Source organism: Alligator mississippiensis, chromosome 2, assembly GCF_030867095.1.
Source record: "Alligator mississippiensis isolate rAllMis1 chromosome 2, rAllMis1, whole genome shotgun sequence".
NCBI classification, from domain to species: Eukaryota; Metazoa; Chordata; order Crocodylia; family Alligatoridae; genus Alligator; species Alligator mississippiensis.
The window spans coordinates 241,785,737-241,804,985 of NC_081825.1; the positions used below are offsets into that span (position 1 = coordinate 241,785,737).

Consider the following 19,249-nt stretch of genomic DNA (forward strand, 5'->3'; position numbering starts at 1 on the left):
TAATTTCATGTTCCATCAAAGAGCTCTGCTTTCCCTCACCTCTGTTCTTTTTGGTCAGCATTGTGCCAAAGATCAAATCCTGCTTAACCCTGCTTTCAAGGGCCATCCCTCTTGCTGTGGTTCCCTCCAGTTTTGAAAGCATGCCCTCTTCAGTATACAAATGAGTTAGAACAGCCATTACAACTCATAGATGTATCTGCTCCCTTCTGTCTCAGCCCTGTAGGTGTAATGTATAAGATCTCAGAAGTGCAACTAGTTTATGAATAAATCAAGACCTACTTTAATTTAAAGCACAAGTGCAAACAATTCACAGGTTTAGAAAGTAAGGATCATTTGTTTCAAATTATAAGCCTTTTAAAAGGCTTTTTTTTTTTTTCATAAAAAGGATAGATATCTGGAAATATAGAAACATTTGACATCAAAATTTCCCCAATGTGGCCACAGAATTTTATATTACTCATCTAAAGCCAGCTCTGTAACTGGGGGTGGTAGTGAAAGTAAAGAGGTGAATTAAGAGAATTAATTTATAAAGTTAATTTTTGAGGCAGTAGGGCTGCCCCAAAAGAATCAACATGTTTGTGAGCTTTGTAATTTGGCTGCAAATGGGGATCCCAGTTTCACATGCAGGGCTATGTTCCAGATACCTCACAATTATACACATTACTATACATGTTACCACCTGACCTAGATGTCAAATGATCTTGACAATCTCAGTGATCAAACAACTTATCATACAAAATGTCTAAATATATTTTAAAAAATGGTTTCAGGACTCCTTCAGACATATCAGCAAAGATGCAGGGTGCCAATAACAAATTACACAACAAAATAAATCTCCTGGCATTGTCCGGCTGTAGCAAAAACAGGAGGTGGAAGCCAAATGCTCTCACCAAGAAAACAAATCACCTTTTTACTGGATATACAGGACAGCTTCAATGTTTTATTGAACCTGTTACAGGTTTCACAACTTGTATGCAGGGCTACCCAAAAGCTGTTTCAGGGAAGCTTATCTTGACATCAGTCTAATGTCTCTCTGGGGTCTTGGATCCTGGAACAAGCTTTCTTAAACTCTTCCTGCCAAGAACAAGGTTTCACTTTCCAATCCAGGCAGTGCTAGAGAAGACCAGGGTGTTAGGTTTTAGGAATTCTCAACTGTAGGGCTCTGGTGGCCGGCAGAATAGACTATGAGCAGACATCGTGCCAGTCAGAATCACCCTTCATGCAGGTAAGATTGTGAAATGGACTCATGGCAGCCCACCTGCTAGTCTTGTTGCTAAATCACATACATCTTCTGCAAAAATGAAGCAGTTTGCTGCATGTGAATGAGGCATTTGAAAATATTATACAGCATACACCACATCTGTTTTTTCAGGAATGAGAAAAAATCATCTCTGAGAGAACATCTTAAAGAAAAACAGCATTGTTTCTTAAAGGAGTCAGCTGCCCCAAAATGCATCTGCTTTGGGTCAGCCCAGGACTTCGGTATACAAGAACAAATATCACATTTCTGTTTAGGAAATAGTTCCAATTTGGTCACCAATGGCTAAAGTTTTCAGGAGTTTGCAGACATATATACAACTTCACTTATCTTAAAAATGCCATTCTTGTAGGAAAGCTGAGCAATTCAGAAGTCATGTAAAGATTGTCTTCTTATTGAGCAAGATTGGGTCTTACTCAGATCTAGTTTCTGTTGATTGTCTTCAGCCAAAAAAAACGCAGCAGCTAGAGACCATGGGCTGGAGGGGAGTATTCAGGAGTATTCACATTCATCCTTTTGAAAGAATACTGGCAAGCACCATTCACAGGGTGAGACTGTCTGGGTCTCAGTTGAGTACAGACAGTATTTCCAGCATAGGTATTGCATTTCCAGTGCTGGAAAATCAGCATTTTTCCATGAGCAGTCAGCAAGTGGAGGTGCGTTTCCTGTACTGTTGAATAAGGGGTACCAGGCACTCTGGAAGTCCAGTCTGGAGCAGGAAGGGGTGATCTAGAAGTTCTTGTGCTGTTGCTCTTTCCAGGGGATCTCGTGTCAGCATCCGCTCCAAGAAGTCTCTCAGAACTGGGGAAGTCTGTAGAGAAAGAACTAGTCAGGTCAAATCACTTAAGGAACCAGGTCAGAGCTTACATAATAATAGGCTTAAAAAAGAACAAATCTGCACGATGAAATCCTGTATGAACAAAGTTGAATCCAGAGAGGGTGCAGAGGCATAACTGCACCCCACTTTCTGACCAGGTGGCTGGAGCATCAGCCAGGGTCTTTTTAAGTCCCCCAAGCAGGTAAAACTCCCCCCGCCCTTCCCTTCCCTGCTCAGAGGCATGAACTCTCCACATCTTCCCCTCCCCGCTGCTGCCACTGTCTGGACTTAACCCAGAGGCAAGGGGAGAGCTCCAGAATTACTCCAGCCAGGATGTGCAGGGGCTGGACTCAGTCTGGGACCACAAGGGGCAGGTTCTCCCTCCTTGCCTGGTCCCCCAGCTGTTCCCTGGCAGCCCAGGAACAGGCACAGGGAGGGGGAAACCCACGCAGCCTGGCCCCCTTGCAGCCTAGCTGGAGTTGGGTGGAAACAGCTCTGGAGCTCTCCTTACCTCCAGGGCTAGGGACAGACATTACACATAAACGGGTTTAAGTGATCAGAAACTGGTTTAAACCTGTAACAAAACAGATGTTCAGTGCACATAAACTGGCTTTAAAATGACTGAAACTGGTTTGAGATAAACCTGGTTAAATGTAGTATCAGACTTAACTGATTTGGGTCAAACCAGTTTATGCACTGTGTCCCAAACCCCTTCCTGGTTTAAGTTAAAGTTAAATCAGAGTCCCCCAGCATCCCGGCATGCTCTCTGGACTGGGAGGGGCTCTTTGTTTCAGAGAGCTGGTCTGGCCCCTCCCCTCTGTTCCCTGGTTGCGGCTGCGACAGAGATTGCATATACAGCAGGGTCTGCCTGGCTTCCCCCTGTTCCCCCCACCCCCTCATCACTTCCTGTTGAAGCAATGATTCCCCCGTCCCCCGTGCCTTGCACGGACATCCTTCATCATTAGCTAGTATACCACATGCTGGCTACAGTCTGTGTTGTGGGAGGCGGGACAAAGGCAGACAGCACAGTGCTGCTTAGGGCTTTTTTGAGCTAATCAGCAGGTAGCTGGTAATGTCCCTCCATTCCTTCTTTGGAACAAATTGTTTAAGAAGAGCTTGAATTAATGAAAGATCCTTTTGTTCTGTTGATGGGCTGATAAATGCTCCCTGCTATGTAACTAAATGCTGTGTAAATCCCTGACTCCCTCACTGTCTAGCAAGCGGGGGACCTCTCCCTAATCAGAGCATCCTGCTGGGACCTGGCCATGCCTCCCCCAGCACTATGGAAGGGAAGGAAGGGCTTCTAGCCTGAGCCACTGCAAGCATGTGCCTGTGTTTTTTCAGTCCAGATGAGATGTCTTTACAATTGCAAACTGATTCAGCCTAGGCAAGTTAGATTAACCTGCAAGATTGAATCAGTTCAGGCTCAGGTTTTTTTAATGTCTCTCCCTAGCCCAGGGCAGTGAGTGCAGCAGCAGTGCCAGGCAGGGAAGAGGGGAAAGGGGATTTGCTTCTGAGCAGGGAGGGAAAGGGGGGGCGGGGAATTCTTACCTGCTTTGGGGACTTAAAATCCCTACCTGCTGCTTCTGCGGTATGGTCTACCCACCCCAGTCCAGGGCAGGGGGAAGAGGACAAAGGTTGGGAGCAGAGGATGCAGCCACCCCTGCAGCACCAGTTGCTGTTCCCACACTTGCTTTGCAAAATCCTAGATCTGCTTCCGTGTATGAAATCTGCCCTTTCACATAAAAATTTGAGAGGGAAGAAACTTCCTATAGATCAGGGATGGGCAAAATGCGGCCTCCGGTCCACGGGGCCCCTAAAAAATTTAGAAAATTAATCTTTATCTGCCCATGGCTGCCTGTCGTGCGGCCCTCGATGGCTTGCCAAAACTCAGTAAGCGGCCCTCCGCCCAAAATAATTGCCCACCCCTGCTATAGATATTCTACTAATCCTCATGTTAACACTAGGTGCCATACTTGTGTCTGTCATGATATTTAACAAGGTGTTTACCAGGAAAATGGGACTTTGGGCAAGATCCAATAGTTTAAAGCAGTGATTCCAAACCAGGGTGCTGTGGCACCCTGGGTGCCTTGAGGTCCTTTCAAGGCTGCTGTGGGGTGTCACACAATGTTAGCCCTGTTAAGTGTGCAAACATGATTCACAAAACAAACCTGGATATTTCAAATACAAGTTCATAGTGTTAAAGCTACGATGACCTGCTGTGATCTTTCCGAGTTCCTTACAACAGAAGAATTGCTCTGTATTTTTCTGTTGTCAAAAAATGAATGGAAGCTAAGAATAGACATTTTCCAAGAGGTCCCTCAAGTCTAAGGAGGAGTGCCTTGAGTCTAGAAAGGTTGAGACCCACTGATCTAAAGACTGTATGCATGAACAAAATCAAACTGTATTGAATCAATAGGCTGGGAACTCACTACAGAGCAGATGGTGCACAGTAACTCTTCATGTTGCTTTTCTTACTCTATAGTAAGTTACCTCTGACCAACATGGATGAAGTTACTGTTATGCAGCTTTCACTTTCCATAGAGGAGGGAATAAGCACAAAGGCAGTTCCCATGTGTTAGCTGCTGTGCAGGAAGTCAGCACCACTTTTAACTCACTGCCATTTGATCATTTGCCATTACTCTCAGACACCCTAACCATTAGCTGATACAATATTCATGTTTAGACACACGGCTTCTAGAGTAGAATCCAAAACCCCAGGTTCCCTATTTGGTGCCTGGGAACAGTTAGATGCCTAGAGAAGCAATCTAAAACACCATAGGCTAAGCAAAATCCCCAACAGAGTGAGCCAACAGGAAACACTGAGCACACTGGTGGATCCAAAATTCCAATTTTTTCTGAAATTTAGGCTCCTGAAGGTCTGCAGTCAGGTACCTCCAATTGATCAGGATCCAAAGCCTGGAATTCTCCCCTGAACATAGGCATTGACAAGTATTCTTTGAAAGAAGTATGCAAAGCTCACTGTCTTTTAAAATGCAGGAAGAGGTAGTGATGGTACCCCCATTTACATAATAGCCTAATGGCTGGAGCACTCACCCAGGAAGTGGGAGATTCATTCTGGGCTCTCCTCAGCTGGAGGGGGTTTAGACCCATAGCTCACACCTCCCAGGAGAGTGCCCTAACCATCATGCTAACTCTACATTCCTTTAACAGATGTTGAAGCTGTGTCTCTGTACAGTGAAATGGGAAACTCACTCTGCTGGTTCTTTGCACCTGCATCTCTTGGAGCAAACCTTACTTAGAGGGTAATCCCCAAAGGGTTCTTACTAGCAAGATTAATGGGGCTTGTGTTACCCAATGGTTACAGCACTCACCTGTAAATGGCAAATCCGTGGTTCTTGTTCCTGCTTCCAGGATTATTTCTGTTTTTTATGTCATGACCATTTATTGTAAAATGCATAAGCAGTGATGGGAATGGGGACCAGGACCTAGGACTCCCTTTTTCCAGCTTAGTATACTAACTACTAGGCAAGTGGTTCTCAGCCTTTTTAGATGCAAGGCACCCCTTTATAGACTTGAGGTCCCCCTTGGAAAATGTCAGCTCTTAATTTTCACACATTTATGAACTATAGAAAAATAATAAAGCAATTATTTTGCTGCAAAGAACTCAGAAAGATCACGACAGACCAGAATTGTTTTAACACTATGGATTCCTATTTGAAATCTCCAGTTTTATTTTGTGTATCATGTTTGCACACTTAATAGTGCTAAAACTGCATGGCACCCCACAGTATGTATGAAAGGATCTCAGGGTGCCACAGCAACCTGGCTGAGAATCACTGTACTACGCCATATAGTCATGCTCTCCCTTCCTAGCTCTGTTAAACTTTTTGGTGATAGTCCTTAACTGGTCACTTCACCAACCAAGGTTTACTTCCAAAGGGTGCACAGAAACAGGATTGGCAGGTTGAGCTAATGTTATGCCACCTAAAAAGTACATTGAGGCCAGATTCTAGCCCTAAAATGTAATATTAGTTTTGCATATGTAAAAAAGAATAAAATAGCAACTTCTACAATGTTATACTGTGAATTTTAAATTTTAAACTAATGTTATACTGTGAATTTTAAATGTTAAATGTTTTCAGTAGAAACATTTAGGTTTAGCAGCTGCAGATGATCAGAAATAATTGGAAAAGTATGATAGTTCACAAAACTATACAAATGATTTGCTCTCAGAAGAGTTTGCCTGAAATAAGAGTTTGACTGGTGCCTGAAAAGGAACTCACTGTGTTTCTAAACTTTGATACCAGTTTTCTACAACAAGTGATCAAGTCAGGTTAAGTATCAGTGGCTGTAATTCACTGAATGAGCCATCTTAGAACAGTCCTAAAACATTTTTTACTAACAAAATTTCTCTCACTGGCCACTAGGTGTCAGCACTCTACCACGGTGCTGATTGCTAAGGGAGACACCCAAGCAACTTAACCTACTACGCTTGAAGAGAGATTACCTACCTGTGGCCTCCGTAAAGCAGTCTCCTGATAGGACTGGGATTCCTTGACCAATTTTTTTTAAAGTGGAATAAGTTATCATCAACCTGGCCCTCAGGACTCTGTCAACTTGCCAATCAACAATTAATCAGATTCACAACTGCCTTGAAAGCATACTGACCCTGTGAAAATTTTTCAGCTTGGGAGGAGGACTGTCGCGAAGTCTCTTCATTGCTTGGACAGGAGAGTCACTAAAATAGGGAGGTTCCCCATCTACCATCTCTATCACCATGATCCCCAAAGACCAGATATCCACCTGCAGAAGTAGAATATAACATCACACTGAATAGTGACCCTCCAAATCATCAATAGCAACATCCCTCTGCTTCCTACTCATGATCTTTCTTTTTCCAGCAAGGGGAGGGTTATATTTATAAAATAATTGCTTGCAACATCCCAACTATATTTCAGATATCATTGAGAAGGTGAAAAGTTAAATCAGCTGGATACTACTGGACCCCGTGAAAGCAATTTTAGCTGAGAGGATGAAGACTGAATAGGTCATGGAGACTGCACTCTTCAAGAAGTGACTCTTCTAGGCGACGACTGAGCCACTGTTGTGCTGCAGGGTAAAGAAGCCCGCATTTTCACTGTCCAAATTATATCAGTTCTGTGAATAAATAAAGGAACTCAATCCCCAGGATACTCAGTCTGGTTCTGTCACCTGTTTCATAGTTTCACAATTTTCCCAAGTAATGTGTATTCACATTTGTGTCTTTCCCTTGCCACCTTCATTCCCTATGGAGATTAAATTCATTCAGTGATTCCTGGCTTATCATATTCTAAACTGTTCCTTGCCAAAAGGTCTGCGCACACAACATGTGTAGACAATATATAGCAAGGATCGGTGACATGGTTAGAATATAGTTATCACCTGTCTAGACTAACCCATGTTTTTTTCCATTTTAGGAGATAACCATCTTGTCATAGCCAAGTTTCCTGTTGTGTTGTGTTTATGTTTAGTTGGGCTTTAAGTGCCTGGTCAGAAGAAGAGCAGATTATTACCTCAGTGATTCACTTATATTACTTCAGACCATTACTTGCTAGTTCTTTTACTCGAAAACTGGTATATTACCTCAGTAGTATATTGGACCCTTGCAATGACCTCTGGAGCCATCCAATATGGAGTTCCTACCAGTGACTTCCTTTTTGGGACATCTTTGCTGATCTGAGCACAGAATCCGAAATCTGAGAGTTTCACCTGCGAAAGAGATGAAAGAAGGGTAATGGATGGAATATCTAAACCAGGAGGAAAGTGACAAGCATGCAGTGATAAATAAGTGAACAAAGATAAGATGAAGAGACAGCAGAAAAAAACATGGAAAACAGCAAAGAAGAAAGAGAAAAAGGTTAGAGCAGTGGAAGATGAAAAGGAAAGGGAAAAAAAAAACTGAAAAAGATGAAAAAGAAAAGGATTCTGGGTGAGCTGCAGGCTGAGGAAGACAGACAGAGGAAGCTTACCCTTCCATCAAGGGTCAGGAGAATGGAGTCACTCTTAATGTCTCTGTGAATCACGCCCTGGGAATGCAAGTATGCAAGTGCTTGCAGCACTGACTCGCACACTGTAGCAATTTGTTCCTCATTTAGTCTGAAATAAAAATGAAAATCTCAAAGCTGCTGCATTGCATTTAAATATGAACAATACAAATAAATGAAAATGCCTGTAAAATAGTGCAGTCCTTCAGCCAAGCTCCCTTTCCATTAGTGGTACATTTTCAAGATATTTATTCTGAATACCCATAACAATGTGTCCACATCACAAAAAGAACATTAGCATAATTAACTCTAACTCTCATCAGTATTAGTAGGTTTAGCAGAAAGGGCACAGAAAATGGGTATAGAGCCAGAACTACCTTATCATTTTACCCTGAAGCATTTCTTCCATCTCAGGGTGGAAACAGCAGCTTGAGAAAAAGCTTGCACTGTGGCTGCTGCTAGCGCTCCTGTTCTGTTAAGAAGTGAATTGTCTCAAAGCCTGGTGGTCCAGAATCTTTCACATGCTGAATTCAGATAAATCAACTTAAAAAAAAATAGACTGTGGGTATGCAAAAGAGCTTTGTCCATATTCACAGCCCAGACTAGCACTTCAGGCTATTTCAGCGATTGATAAAACAAATTCTTTTGCTTCACAGTAGGGGCAAGGTACCATAAAACCTGCTGAGAAAGGCTTTAAAAATAATCAGAAAAAAATATTAAATGGCTTGTGAATATTACATGCGACTCTACCCCGTGAGAATCTATGCAGGCAATTTGATGAAGACTACCTGGATCCAGGCAGTTGCAAAACCCTACAATATTCTATAGTATACTCTATAGTATACTATCTACCCTGCCTTCTCTATACCTAAAGCCAACATGGACCTGTTAATAAGTAGGGTGCAAGAGATTGAAGGATCTTTCATTGAATTGGATGTCTGGGAAGCTTTCAAATTCAATGCACTCTTCTTAGTCTACACCAATCCCTCAGTCCAATAAATGATAACACACAAATAAATCCTTGCTTCTTACATATTTCCTGGACCACTGTGGATACAACATCTCCTCAGCACTACTAGGACAATAGACTAGAATTTCTCATTTCTAGCCTTGACTCTTCAGTGTACCATATCTGAACGCCTAAATTTCTCAGTCTTCTGCAAGGACATGTTTCTCTGGGGTATGGACTCAGAACCTTTATAGTCCCATACCATTCATTTATATTCTCTCTACCCTAGTTTACCTATCTATAAAGAGGGGATAAATTAAGCTGTCTTCTCTTTAACTGAAGTCCTTTCAGACCGATCACTGTACATCCACATTCATGGGATACACCCCTATCAGCTGATGGCAGAACTTCTAATAGCAATAACAGCTCTTGCACCAACCTGCTTCTCCCCTCTTTGTTCCTGGATATTCTGAGGGTGAGGCCATAAAATGGTGTATGGCACTCTAGTGACCTCAGTTCTTCCAACCTCTTTCTCAGGTCTGAGGTTGTAAATAGGACTCTGAGGAAGTGAGGGGAATTGGCAGAGAATGAAGAGGCAGAGTCCATCTAGAAAACTCTGAATACAGATAGGTAACTTTTATTCCTTCTTTGAGTGACCTCTGTATACCTCCGCTCATGGCATTCAACTGGGATACAAAGTCTAATGTATGTTTTATAAACATGTTATTACAACTATCTAGCAGCTCTACAAATTTCTATAATGAGAATATGCCTGAAGTATGCCACTGAGACCATCTATGCCCTTAAGGAATATGACCTGATCCCTACATTATAGGGACAACAGTTGTTTTCTAGATTTCTTTAATACATAAACTAGCTCTTTTACACAGCTTTTGAGAGAGAGCTGCTTGCCCTCTACCATTTAAGAAAAAGCATTTGGTGATTTTCTAAATACTTTAGCTCTTGTTGGGTAGAAAGCTAAAGCTTTAGTAGATGGAATTTTGCTTCACTTGACCATGTGCCCTAAGAAAGATTACTTACAGATTAACAGAATGAATAAAACTGACATAAACTTACCACCTTAGGTAAATATGAGTATGGAAATGAAGAACCGGTTTTGTCCTTGCAAACTCTGAAGGACTGAGAGTCATTAGGACTTAAAGTTAGCTTACTGTTTGGTAGGTGCCATGGCTATTCTAAATCCTGTTTTGAGTGATTTATGGAACAGCAAACATATGCTCATAGGAGATTTCAAAATTTGACTAGTGACTGGACTAAGGTTTTGGCATGGAGTTGGATCTTTGACAGACAGATTCTTAATAGCCCGATTACACATCTTTTTAAGTCCTATTATCAGTTATTATAATAATAATAATTAGATAACCTGATATGACTGTTTTCATGGACATAGAGGTCTGTATTAATAAATGAATACTGTATATGACTGAACATGGGAAATATTTACTTTATGATTAAAATATTTACTATATGCTCAGACACGCTGAATGTAATAGCAAAGTATTACCAGGGAGGCGACACAGCAGCATCAGATAAAAGTCATCCAATAAACAGACAACTGATAACACCTCCTATGCTATTAAACTGTGAAAATGCTATATACAGTTTCTATCTAAGTTAAACAGCTGTTTTGCTCCAGAGGGGAACAGATAGATCAAAAGAACAGAAATAGTTAAAAAGTAACACTCCAAAGAATTGAATGCTGAAGCCATCAGCACGCTGCTGGCAAGGACAGACTGACACAGAGGCTAGGGGACAGACATTAAACATAAAGCAATTTAAGTGATCAGAAACTGGTTTAAACCTGTAATGGAACAGATGTTCAGTAGGGCTGTGCGAAGCTTTGGTCCCTGATTTGATTTGCAGAGATTCGGCCCAATTCAGTGGCCAAATCTCTGAATCCGAATCGAATCAGAGGACCCTTTAATCTCTCTGAATTGAATCAGAACCCTCCAGATCGATTTGGAGAGATTCGGACATAGAGACAGCTTTAAATGTTTTTTCCTACATACCTCTAGGTAGTAGGGGCTCACAAGTGCTGCGATGCTGGAGCACATGGAGCATCCCACAGAAGCACGGGGGCTCACCAGCACGCTTGGTGGCAGACCTGGAAGTGTTTCTGGTCCACTTCTGGTTCTGTTGGGGAGTGCACTGGGCCCCCCCACCCCCTCAGCTCGGGAACTGAGCTGAACTGAACCGGGGGGGAGGGCCACCTGTATCCAATAGCTGTACTTCCGGTTCATTTCCGGGTTCGCTGCCGAGCACATGGAGGGGCCCCAGCACTCCTGTGGGACGCTCTATGAGCCCCAGCATCACAGTCATCATGAGCCGTGCCTGCTACCACAAGATATGTTGAAAAAATTTTTAAAGCTGTGTCTATGTCTGAATCGCTGATTCTCTGAATCATCATTGAATCTTCAGATTCAGATTTGGCCAAATTGAATCAGGGACACCGATCCAAAATCAACAAATTGAATCACTGTCCCTGATATGGGCAGAATCTGAATCCAAATTGAATAGGGCCTGCTTTGCACACCCCTAATGTTCAGTGCACATAAACCAGTTTGAGATAAACTTTGTTGAATGTAGTATTAGACTTAACTGATCTGTTTATGCAATGTCTGTCCCAGACCCCTTGCTAGTTTAAAATAAACCATACACCCCCAGCATCCTGGCATACTTTCTGGGCTGGGTGGGGCTCTCTGCTCTACAGCAGGGCTAGCCCCTCCCCTCTGCTCCCTGGCTGGAGCTCCAGCAGAGATCTGCAGGCACAGCAGAATCTGCCTGGCTTCCCCCTGCCCTACCCCCCCTGCTGCTCACTGCTCAAGCAAGAAATCTCCCCCCTTCCTCCCTCCCATTTCCCACAGCAGGGACCCCAGCGCCACAGACCCTAGGCATATGGTATGCTAGCTAATGCAGAGAGGTGTCTCTGTGTGTGACTGTCTCCAATTTCACTGGGACAGGCAGACGGAACAGTAACCGCTTAGGGCTGTTTGGAGCTAATCAGCAGGTCAGCTGTTTAAGAAGAGTTTGAAGTAATGGAGAGAGGCTAATGTTTTGCTGATCAGGTGATAAACATTGTTATCAGCCCCCTACTGGCTTGCTCATCTGTCAGTTTGCTGCAGACAGTAAGACAATATAAAGAAGCAGGGAGGGAGATTAAAAAGCTGTGTCATCAATAGATGCATGCACTGTACCCCCCGCTTTGCCTCAGAGTGCTAGCAGGGAACTGGGGGCTGACAACACTCCCACCCCTTGAGCAGTGAGTGGGGAAAAACCTGGGATGCTGCAAGCAGACCTCCCTAATCAGAAGGCCTGCCAAGGCCTGGCCACACACCCTCTCAGCTCAGCACTATGCAAGGGAAAGGAGGGCTGCTCTAGCGATGCCCCCAGCTTCTAGCCTGAGTCTGCAGGCATGTGCCTGAATTTCCTCAGTCCAGAGAGAATGTCTGTGCAGTTGCAAACTGATTCAATCTAGCCACGTTAAACTAACCTGCAAAGATTGAATCAATTCAGACTCAGGCTTTTTGAATGTCTGTCCCTAGCCAGAAAGGCCAGTGCTATGAGAGTGTCTGAAGCAGTTTGGCTTCCCTAATATTCCATGGGGGTTGGTAAGCTTAGAGTAAGATAAAAACAGAGATACACCTTATAAACTAATTAAATCAAAGATGCTTAAGTATTCATGAGCAAGAGTTCTGTTCATTAGATGCTGGAGAGTAAGATAGTTACAGTTACATAGTTTTTATTGCTTTTGGATCCGTTTCTCCCTTATTCTGCACTGTTCACCTAATGCTAAAATTAAACAGCTCTTTAAGGAGGCTGTTTGGTGACTGTACTAACCACATCTAATGAATGTGAGACCTGAAAGAGACTTGAGAGAGTCCAGAGAAGAGCCATGTGCACGATCAGAGGTCAGGGAAGCAGACCCTGTGATGACAGGCTGAGAGCCCTGGGGCTCTTTAGCCTGGAAAAGCGCAGGCTCAGGGGTGATCTGATGGCCACCTATAAGTTTATCAGGGGTGACCACCAGTATCTGGGGGAACGTTTGTTCACCAGAGCACCCCACGGGATGACGACTAGGTCGAATGGTCATAAACTACTACAAGACCGTTTCAGGCTGGACATAAGGAAGAATTTCTTTACTGTCCGAGCCCCCAAGGTCTGGAACAGCCTGCCACCAGAAGTGGTTCAAGCGCCTACATTGAAGACCTTCAAAAGCAAACTGGACGCTCATCTTGCTGGGATCCTATGACCCCAGCTGACTTCCTGCCCTTTGGGCAGGGGGCTGGACTCGATGATCTTCCGAGGTCCCTTCCAGCCCTAATGTCTATGAAATCTATGAAATGAAGGAGCTGACAGCTGTTGGAACCCTTGAGAACTCAGGGCCAGTGCACAAGCCCAAGGCCAAAAGTAGGAAAGTCACGGGCTTCCATCCTTGACGGATAAAAACAAGAGGCCAAAGGCTTTGTGGAAAGGCCTCAGAGAGACCAGTGAGGGTGAATGGAGCAGCCTTCCCTGATCCTTAACATCTACTAAATAGATTTGCACAGATTAGAAGAGACCAGTATTCAAATATAGGACTAGACTGGACCTTAGGACTAGATTGTTATTGGGTACCCAAACTTGAACCTTCTTTTGCTTGAGTGGGTCTTTTCCTGGAATTTAATGAGATTTTGCTTATATGTCTCTAGATCCATCAGATCCTTCCAATGAATGAGAATCCAGATGATAAATCCTGACATTCTGTTGAGACAGCAGGTTTTGGGCTATGAGGTCAGTAAACTTCTCTGGAATGATGACAGGATTCTGGGAATCACTATCTGGCATAGATGAGACAGCAATCAAAACTATTTTGGATTCATCTTTGTTCATCTTCCTTAGTCTTCCATAGGTAAGGGGACAAAGGAGACCTTTCCCCAGCTGAGTAGGAACACATATGGAATGAAATGATGGTCTGCTCTTGCTTTCAAGCAGTCTCAAGCTTTTGGCATTATGCCTTATTGCAAACAGACTTATTTCCATAACCCCTGAGAGCAAAGATCTCATCCATCACGGATTTAAGAGAACTGCGCAAACAGTCTTTAACATCCTTGGTTCAGCTGATCTGTTTAGTAGCTGTCTTTAGCAGGCACTGAGTAAAGTGGGGATAGTTTCATAGATTCATAGATGCTAGGGTCGGAAGGGACTTCAACAGATCATCAAGTCCAACTCCCTGCCTAGGCAGGGAAGAGTGTTGGGGTCAGATGACCCCAGCCAGATGCCTATCCAGCCTTCTCTTAAAGACCCCCAAGGTAGGGGAAAGCACCTCCTCCCTTGGAAGCCAATTCCAAATTTTGGCCACCCTAACCGTGAAGAATTTTTTCCTGATGTCTAGCCTAAATCTGCTCTCTGTCAGTTGTATCCATCACAACAGTAACATGCCTTCCTATACAGATGAGTGAAATGAGGTCATCCTTTCTTGTTCTCTTAGTGTATTTCTCTCATGTTTTTCTTTACAACTTGGGTCAGTTTGACTTACCAATGAAAAAGGAAAGACCTAAGAGCTCAGCAAATTGGCTTCATTATGTTGACATGCACTTTAATCTATAAATGGTTTCAGTGATTGAGAGTTAGTAAATTGGTGGCATACATACCTTATCCCAAGATAAAAGTGCTAGAAGCAATAGTTACTGAAGAAGCTGGGGTTTGAATGCTGTTCCTTTCAGGATGCTTTTATCCTGCATTCACCATAAGAAGGGTAGATATACTTCTCCTGGGAGTCATTGAAGACTGGTGTAGATAGGTATGATCTTGCTTTGAATAGGGGGTTGGAATAGATGGCCTCCCAAGCTCTACCTTTCTGTGGTTCTATGACTTGGCAGATAAATGATTTTTAGCTAGTCACTGTTGTAGAGCTTTCAGCCTTAGCTGAGCATAGAGGGTTATATTTACCTATACAAATGTGTGCCTATGTCTGGGTGTATAAATACATATATTTGTATATATGTATGTGTGTGCATGCACATATAAATACATATATTTGTATATATGTATGCATATGTGCGTGCATGTGTGTGTGCTTGCATGTAAAAACTCAGGCCATGAGGCCCATTAACCTGAGGAAGCATCTTAAAGTCTAGTTGGAAATCTTGGAAATGGAGAATCATGTCTCTGGAAGAAGGCTTTTCATGACAGAGTTCAGAAGTACCCCACAGTAGAGATTCTTTATGTAGGAAATGTGTCATTTTTCCTAATACATTCTGAGACCCAGTTTCTTAAGAAAGGGTATCCATGCAAATCAAATAATTGGCACACTCTTCCGATGACACTTTTTTGAGCCAGTTGTGTAAATTACTGCATACAGGTATGCCCTAGTGTCTTAAACGATCCAATACCATATATAGATACTTTATAAATAACAAGGAACAGTGAAAATAGCAAAAGGAAAGACTCTTTACAAGTACTTTTGCTTTCCATCCAGGGAAGATCACTATTTTCATCATTAAGGCCTGACAAAGTTGTGGAAATATAAATACTGGAAATCAGGAACCTCAAATCAATTTTGAATAGATAGAGAAGTAATTATAGATTCTAGAGTCAATATGTGGAACTTTCTAATGAATGAGTTGAACTTTCTCAGATATAAAAATAGGTTGGAAACCTCCGTCCTTCTTTGGAATCAAAATATATCTAGAATAAATTCTCTTTATTATGTTTTCTTTTAGAGCCTCCTCTGTGGCCATTGTTTCCAAGATCAAGATATAGAGGGTTTTCTATACTTAGGAGGATCTCATGAGGAAGCTTTTGGATGTGGAGGGTTGGTGGAAGGAACAATGTTAATTGTATAGAACAACCCCTTTGCACTATTTCTGGGATCCACAAGACAGTGGTGATGATATTCTAACTGTTGCAAGAACAAGAAAGTATATCCTCAAAAGGCATGAGGGTGAGGAAGGAGAGGAAGAGATTAAGACTTTTGCAGCTCGTGAGGACCACAGCAAACCTGCAGTCTAAACTTTGATGTGGAAGGTAAGAATATGGCTTCTCCATCCTTTGTCAAGGACTTGAAGTTCTTTTTCTTCAGTTGCTATTGAGCAGGAAGTTGTTGGTGGTGTTAATGATGTTTCTGAATGAAACACAAAAATAAGGATGTAGAACTGCACTGCTGCCTACAATATCTAAGACAACAGTTCCAAGTTCTCTCTCTGAAGGTTGATAAACCACTTATTGAACTAGCTATTGATCTAGTGTACTTTATCTTCTCTAGGACTTTATTCATCCCAGCACTGAATGGCCTAATCAGCTTCAAACATAACATCTTTCTTGTATTCTTTGTTTTCAAATTGCAGACCAGAGGACTTAAAGCCATGTCATTACAGTGCTATGGCTGAAAATACTGCTCTTGCTGCAGCACTGGGTGAATTAAGTGAGGCTTCTGTCTTTAACTACTAATCATCCTGGTATTAATCACTCTTTTGTATTCTTCAAGCAGGTCTTTAGCAAATGAGAGCATTTTCTCCCGGAAATGGTACTGATACCTAAACATTATATGCTGGTAATTAGAAACTCTAATGTTCAGCAAGACTAAACAGGAAGTCCTCCTGCCCAACAAATCTAATGTAATAACCATTCTCACAGAGGAAGTGAGATTTTGTTGCTAGGAGGATTCTCTAGTATACTGAACAGCAGATAAGACATCTCTTCTACTGAGACAGATGGGATCTTTAAAGTTGAACTATTTTGACCACCAGTTTGTGAAACTAAATGCCATTTTCTGATTGGAAAAATACTGATCTCTCAAGAGACAATCTCTAGATCTGTGTCCTCCTCTGAGAATGTGTTTAGGACTATATACTCTATTCTCTATATATGTTCTATATATCCTAGTGATGCAGACTGATACAGAAGTAATGAACCAATGTATGAGGCCTTCCCTGATCCCTAGATAGGGTTGGAGCCATGTGAGGACATCTGAACTAAATGACAATTCTGCCAATATTCTGAATCAAATACCCTTATCATAATACCTAGTGACACAAGGGTACAATCTGTCTATTTGAACCATCTGAAATATAACTGGATACCCTTTTGCTTTCAGGTGACTGGAACTAAGATAGTAAATTAATTTGTCATTCATGATCTGACTCAGACTGCAAACCCAATTTCAGTACCAAGGCAATTAAATAAAGGGGAAAATGAATGGTCTTGATATTATTAAGCTGAAAAGGAGAAGATTCCCAGTATTATAGTGGAGGGGGAGTGATGGATCTGCTTCAGAAGTGTTTTTCTTTTTCTCGGCAGGAAAGCGGGAGCAGGCCCCAAAGTGTTTCATTTATTCCCCTTACCGAGCAGTCCAGGAAATGCAGAGATGTGTGACCACTGGATCTCATTCTAACTGCAACCTGAGAGATGTCCCTGGGCATATACCAACATAGGAGATGCTGGCAGAACTGAAGAGTCAGAAACAGCATCCAGAACCAACACACCATTACATCAGGATAGCAACATCCTTCTAAACCAGGGATGGGCAAAATGTGGCCTGGATGTGGCCCGCCAGGCCATTATATCCAGCCTGCGGGGCGCCTGGCTAATTAAAAATTAATATTTATCTGCCCCTGGCTGCCTGTCATGCGGTCCTCCACCTGAAATAATTGCCCGCCCCTGTTCTAAATAGACTCGTCCTGGGCTGTGGCCTTAAGCTTTCAGGGTGATTTCAGAATTAACCATGAGGGATCCAAGGGGAGCTTGGATTTGTATCTCATGACATATTCGTACCTAGAAGTGGAGATATTAAATCCAGAGATGCATTCCTATAAGGGTTGAGTCTGCTAACAGAGACTGACATCTGTGGGGTTTCACAGTGCTCAATGGTTGTGCTTCCACACTATAAGAGAACAGAATCTTCTGCAGAATCTTTATTTTTAAATCCATGTTGGGTAAAAGGATAAAGTGAAGGACATGCAGTTCATCCAGGAATGAGACAGTAATCTTTCCTTGAGCAAGCCAAATACCTCAAGTAAGAAGCAAAGTACAGAATGCAGCAAGACAAGGGACACACCCTAAATCCTAGTTACTTCCTCTCTAGATTAGTCATAGGATCAGTAAACCTGCTCAGGTATGGGGACCAATTTAAAAAAAAAAAAAAAAAAAAGAACCCTTCTATAAAGGAAATAAACAAGGTAACCCTAACTAAGAAATCTAATTAAGAGGTTGAAACTGAGTTAGATCAGCCCAAAAAGATTCCTGGTCTCTCAGATACCATGGGCAGAGCATTGCTCATGATTTTATAGCTTTACCATAAGTATGTTCAGGGACAGTAAAAAGAGATATGAAAATGCTTCAGAAAGTACTAATCAGAACTGCATAGCCAGAGCATTTAAGAGTGGGAATATATGTAACAGTCACTTGAAAAACAATTTATCTCACATAGAATATTGTATCTTTTATAAAGTGGTATAAGTATGAAAGCAAATGAAGACAAGAGCTCAGCATCAGAAAATAATTCATTTACTGAAGTCTTTAGTTGATGTGATCTGAGGCAATATCAGAATCGTAAAGGCCTTTGGAGAAATTAGGTAGAATATACCCACTGATCTCACCTTACTCTGTTTTACCACTTAAGACTACTTCCAGGGGTTCTCCAGTTGCTAGCTGAAGAGCTTCCTGAAATGCACAAATCTGGTTTAAGAACAGACACTTTTTAAGTCCAGTACCTCAAACAGAGAGTCACCAATAGAGGCACTTTTGGACTTTCATGAAGTTGGTGTTCCATATGGCCCTCCCCTCTTCAGAGGTTAAAGGAACCGTCACTTATATCAAAAGGCTAGGTTACTCCAATTATAACATTTGATAATTACAGGGCATTATAATTATGATCATTACATAGTCTCTGGAGGGAACAGTATTCTCCAAAGGGATTTCTACAATCATTCTGTTGCCCATCAGGTAGAAACCTAGTTTCCCAAAGCCAGTTTTCTTGTGTTTTACTTCATACCTGATTTGCGAGACAATATCTGTGAGGGCTCCACCCTGCAGAAACTCCATCAGCACCCAGAGTTCCTCTCCTACCAGGTAGCTTTTATACATCTCTACCACATTGACATGTTGATAGTCTCTCATTATAACCACCTGCAAAAGCACAGGGAACATGATTCATTACACATGGGAAATGACTAGCATGTGTGCACAGCACTATTGGGTACCGGAAGCACAATGTCCACATTAGCATGTGCCTCTGCTCA

The 19,249-nt window shown here is 42.3% G+C and overlaps 1 protein-coding gene across 4 annotated transcripts in view; it reads right to left on the reverse strand.

Annotated features, from left to right (window-relative positions):
• Positions 1-256: 256 nt before the first annotated feature.
• PAK6 (p21 (RAC1) activated kinase 6) overlaps positions 257-19,249 on the reverse strand; it is a 59,076-nt gene continuing 40,083 nt past the window's right edge. For all 4 annotated transcript variants that reach the window (XM_014595475.3, XM_059722998.1, XM_019496574.2 and 1 more), the window contains 5 exons: positions 19,003-19,136; positions 8,048-8,174; positions 7,662-7,787; positions 6,708-6,842; positions 257-2,069 (listed from right to left, as the gene is read on the reverse strand). In XM_014595475.3, the coding sequence (XP_014450961.1) occupies positions 1,902-2,069; positions 6,708-6,842; positions 7,662-7,787; positions 8,048-8,174; positions 19,003-19,136 (690 nt within the window). In that variant the 3' untranslated portion in view covers positions 257-1,901. The remainder of the gene's footprint in view (positions 2,070-6,707; positions 6,843-7,661; positions 7,788-8,047; positions 8,175-19,002; positions 19,137-19,249) is intronic.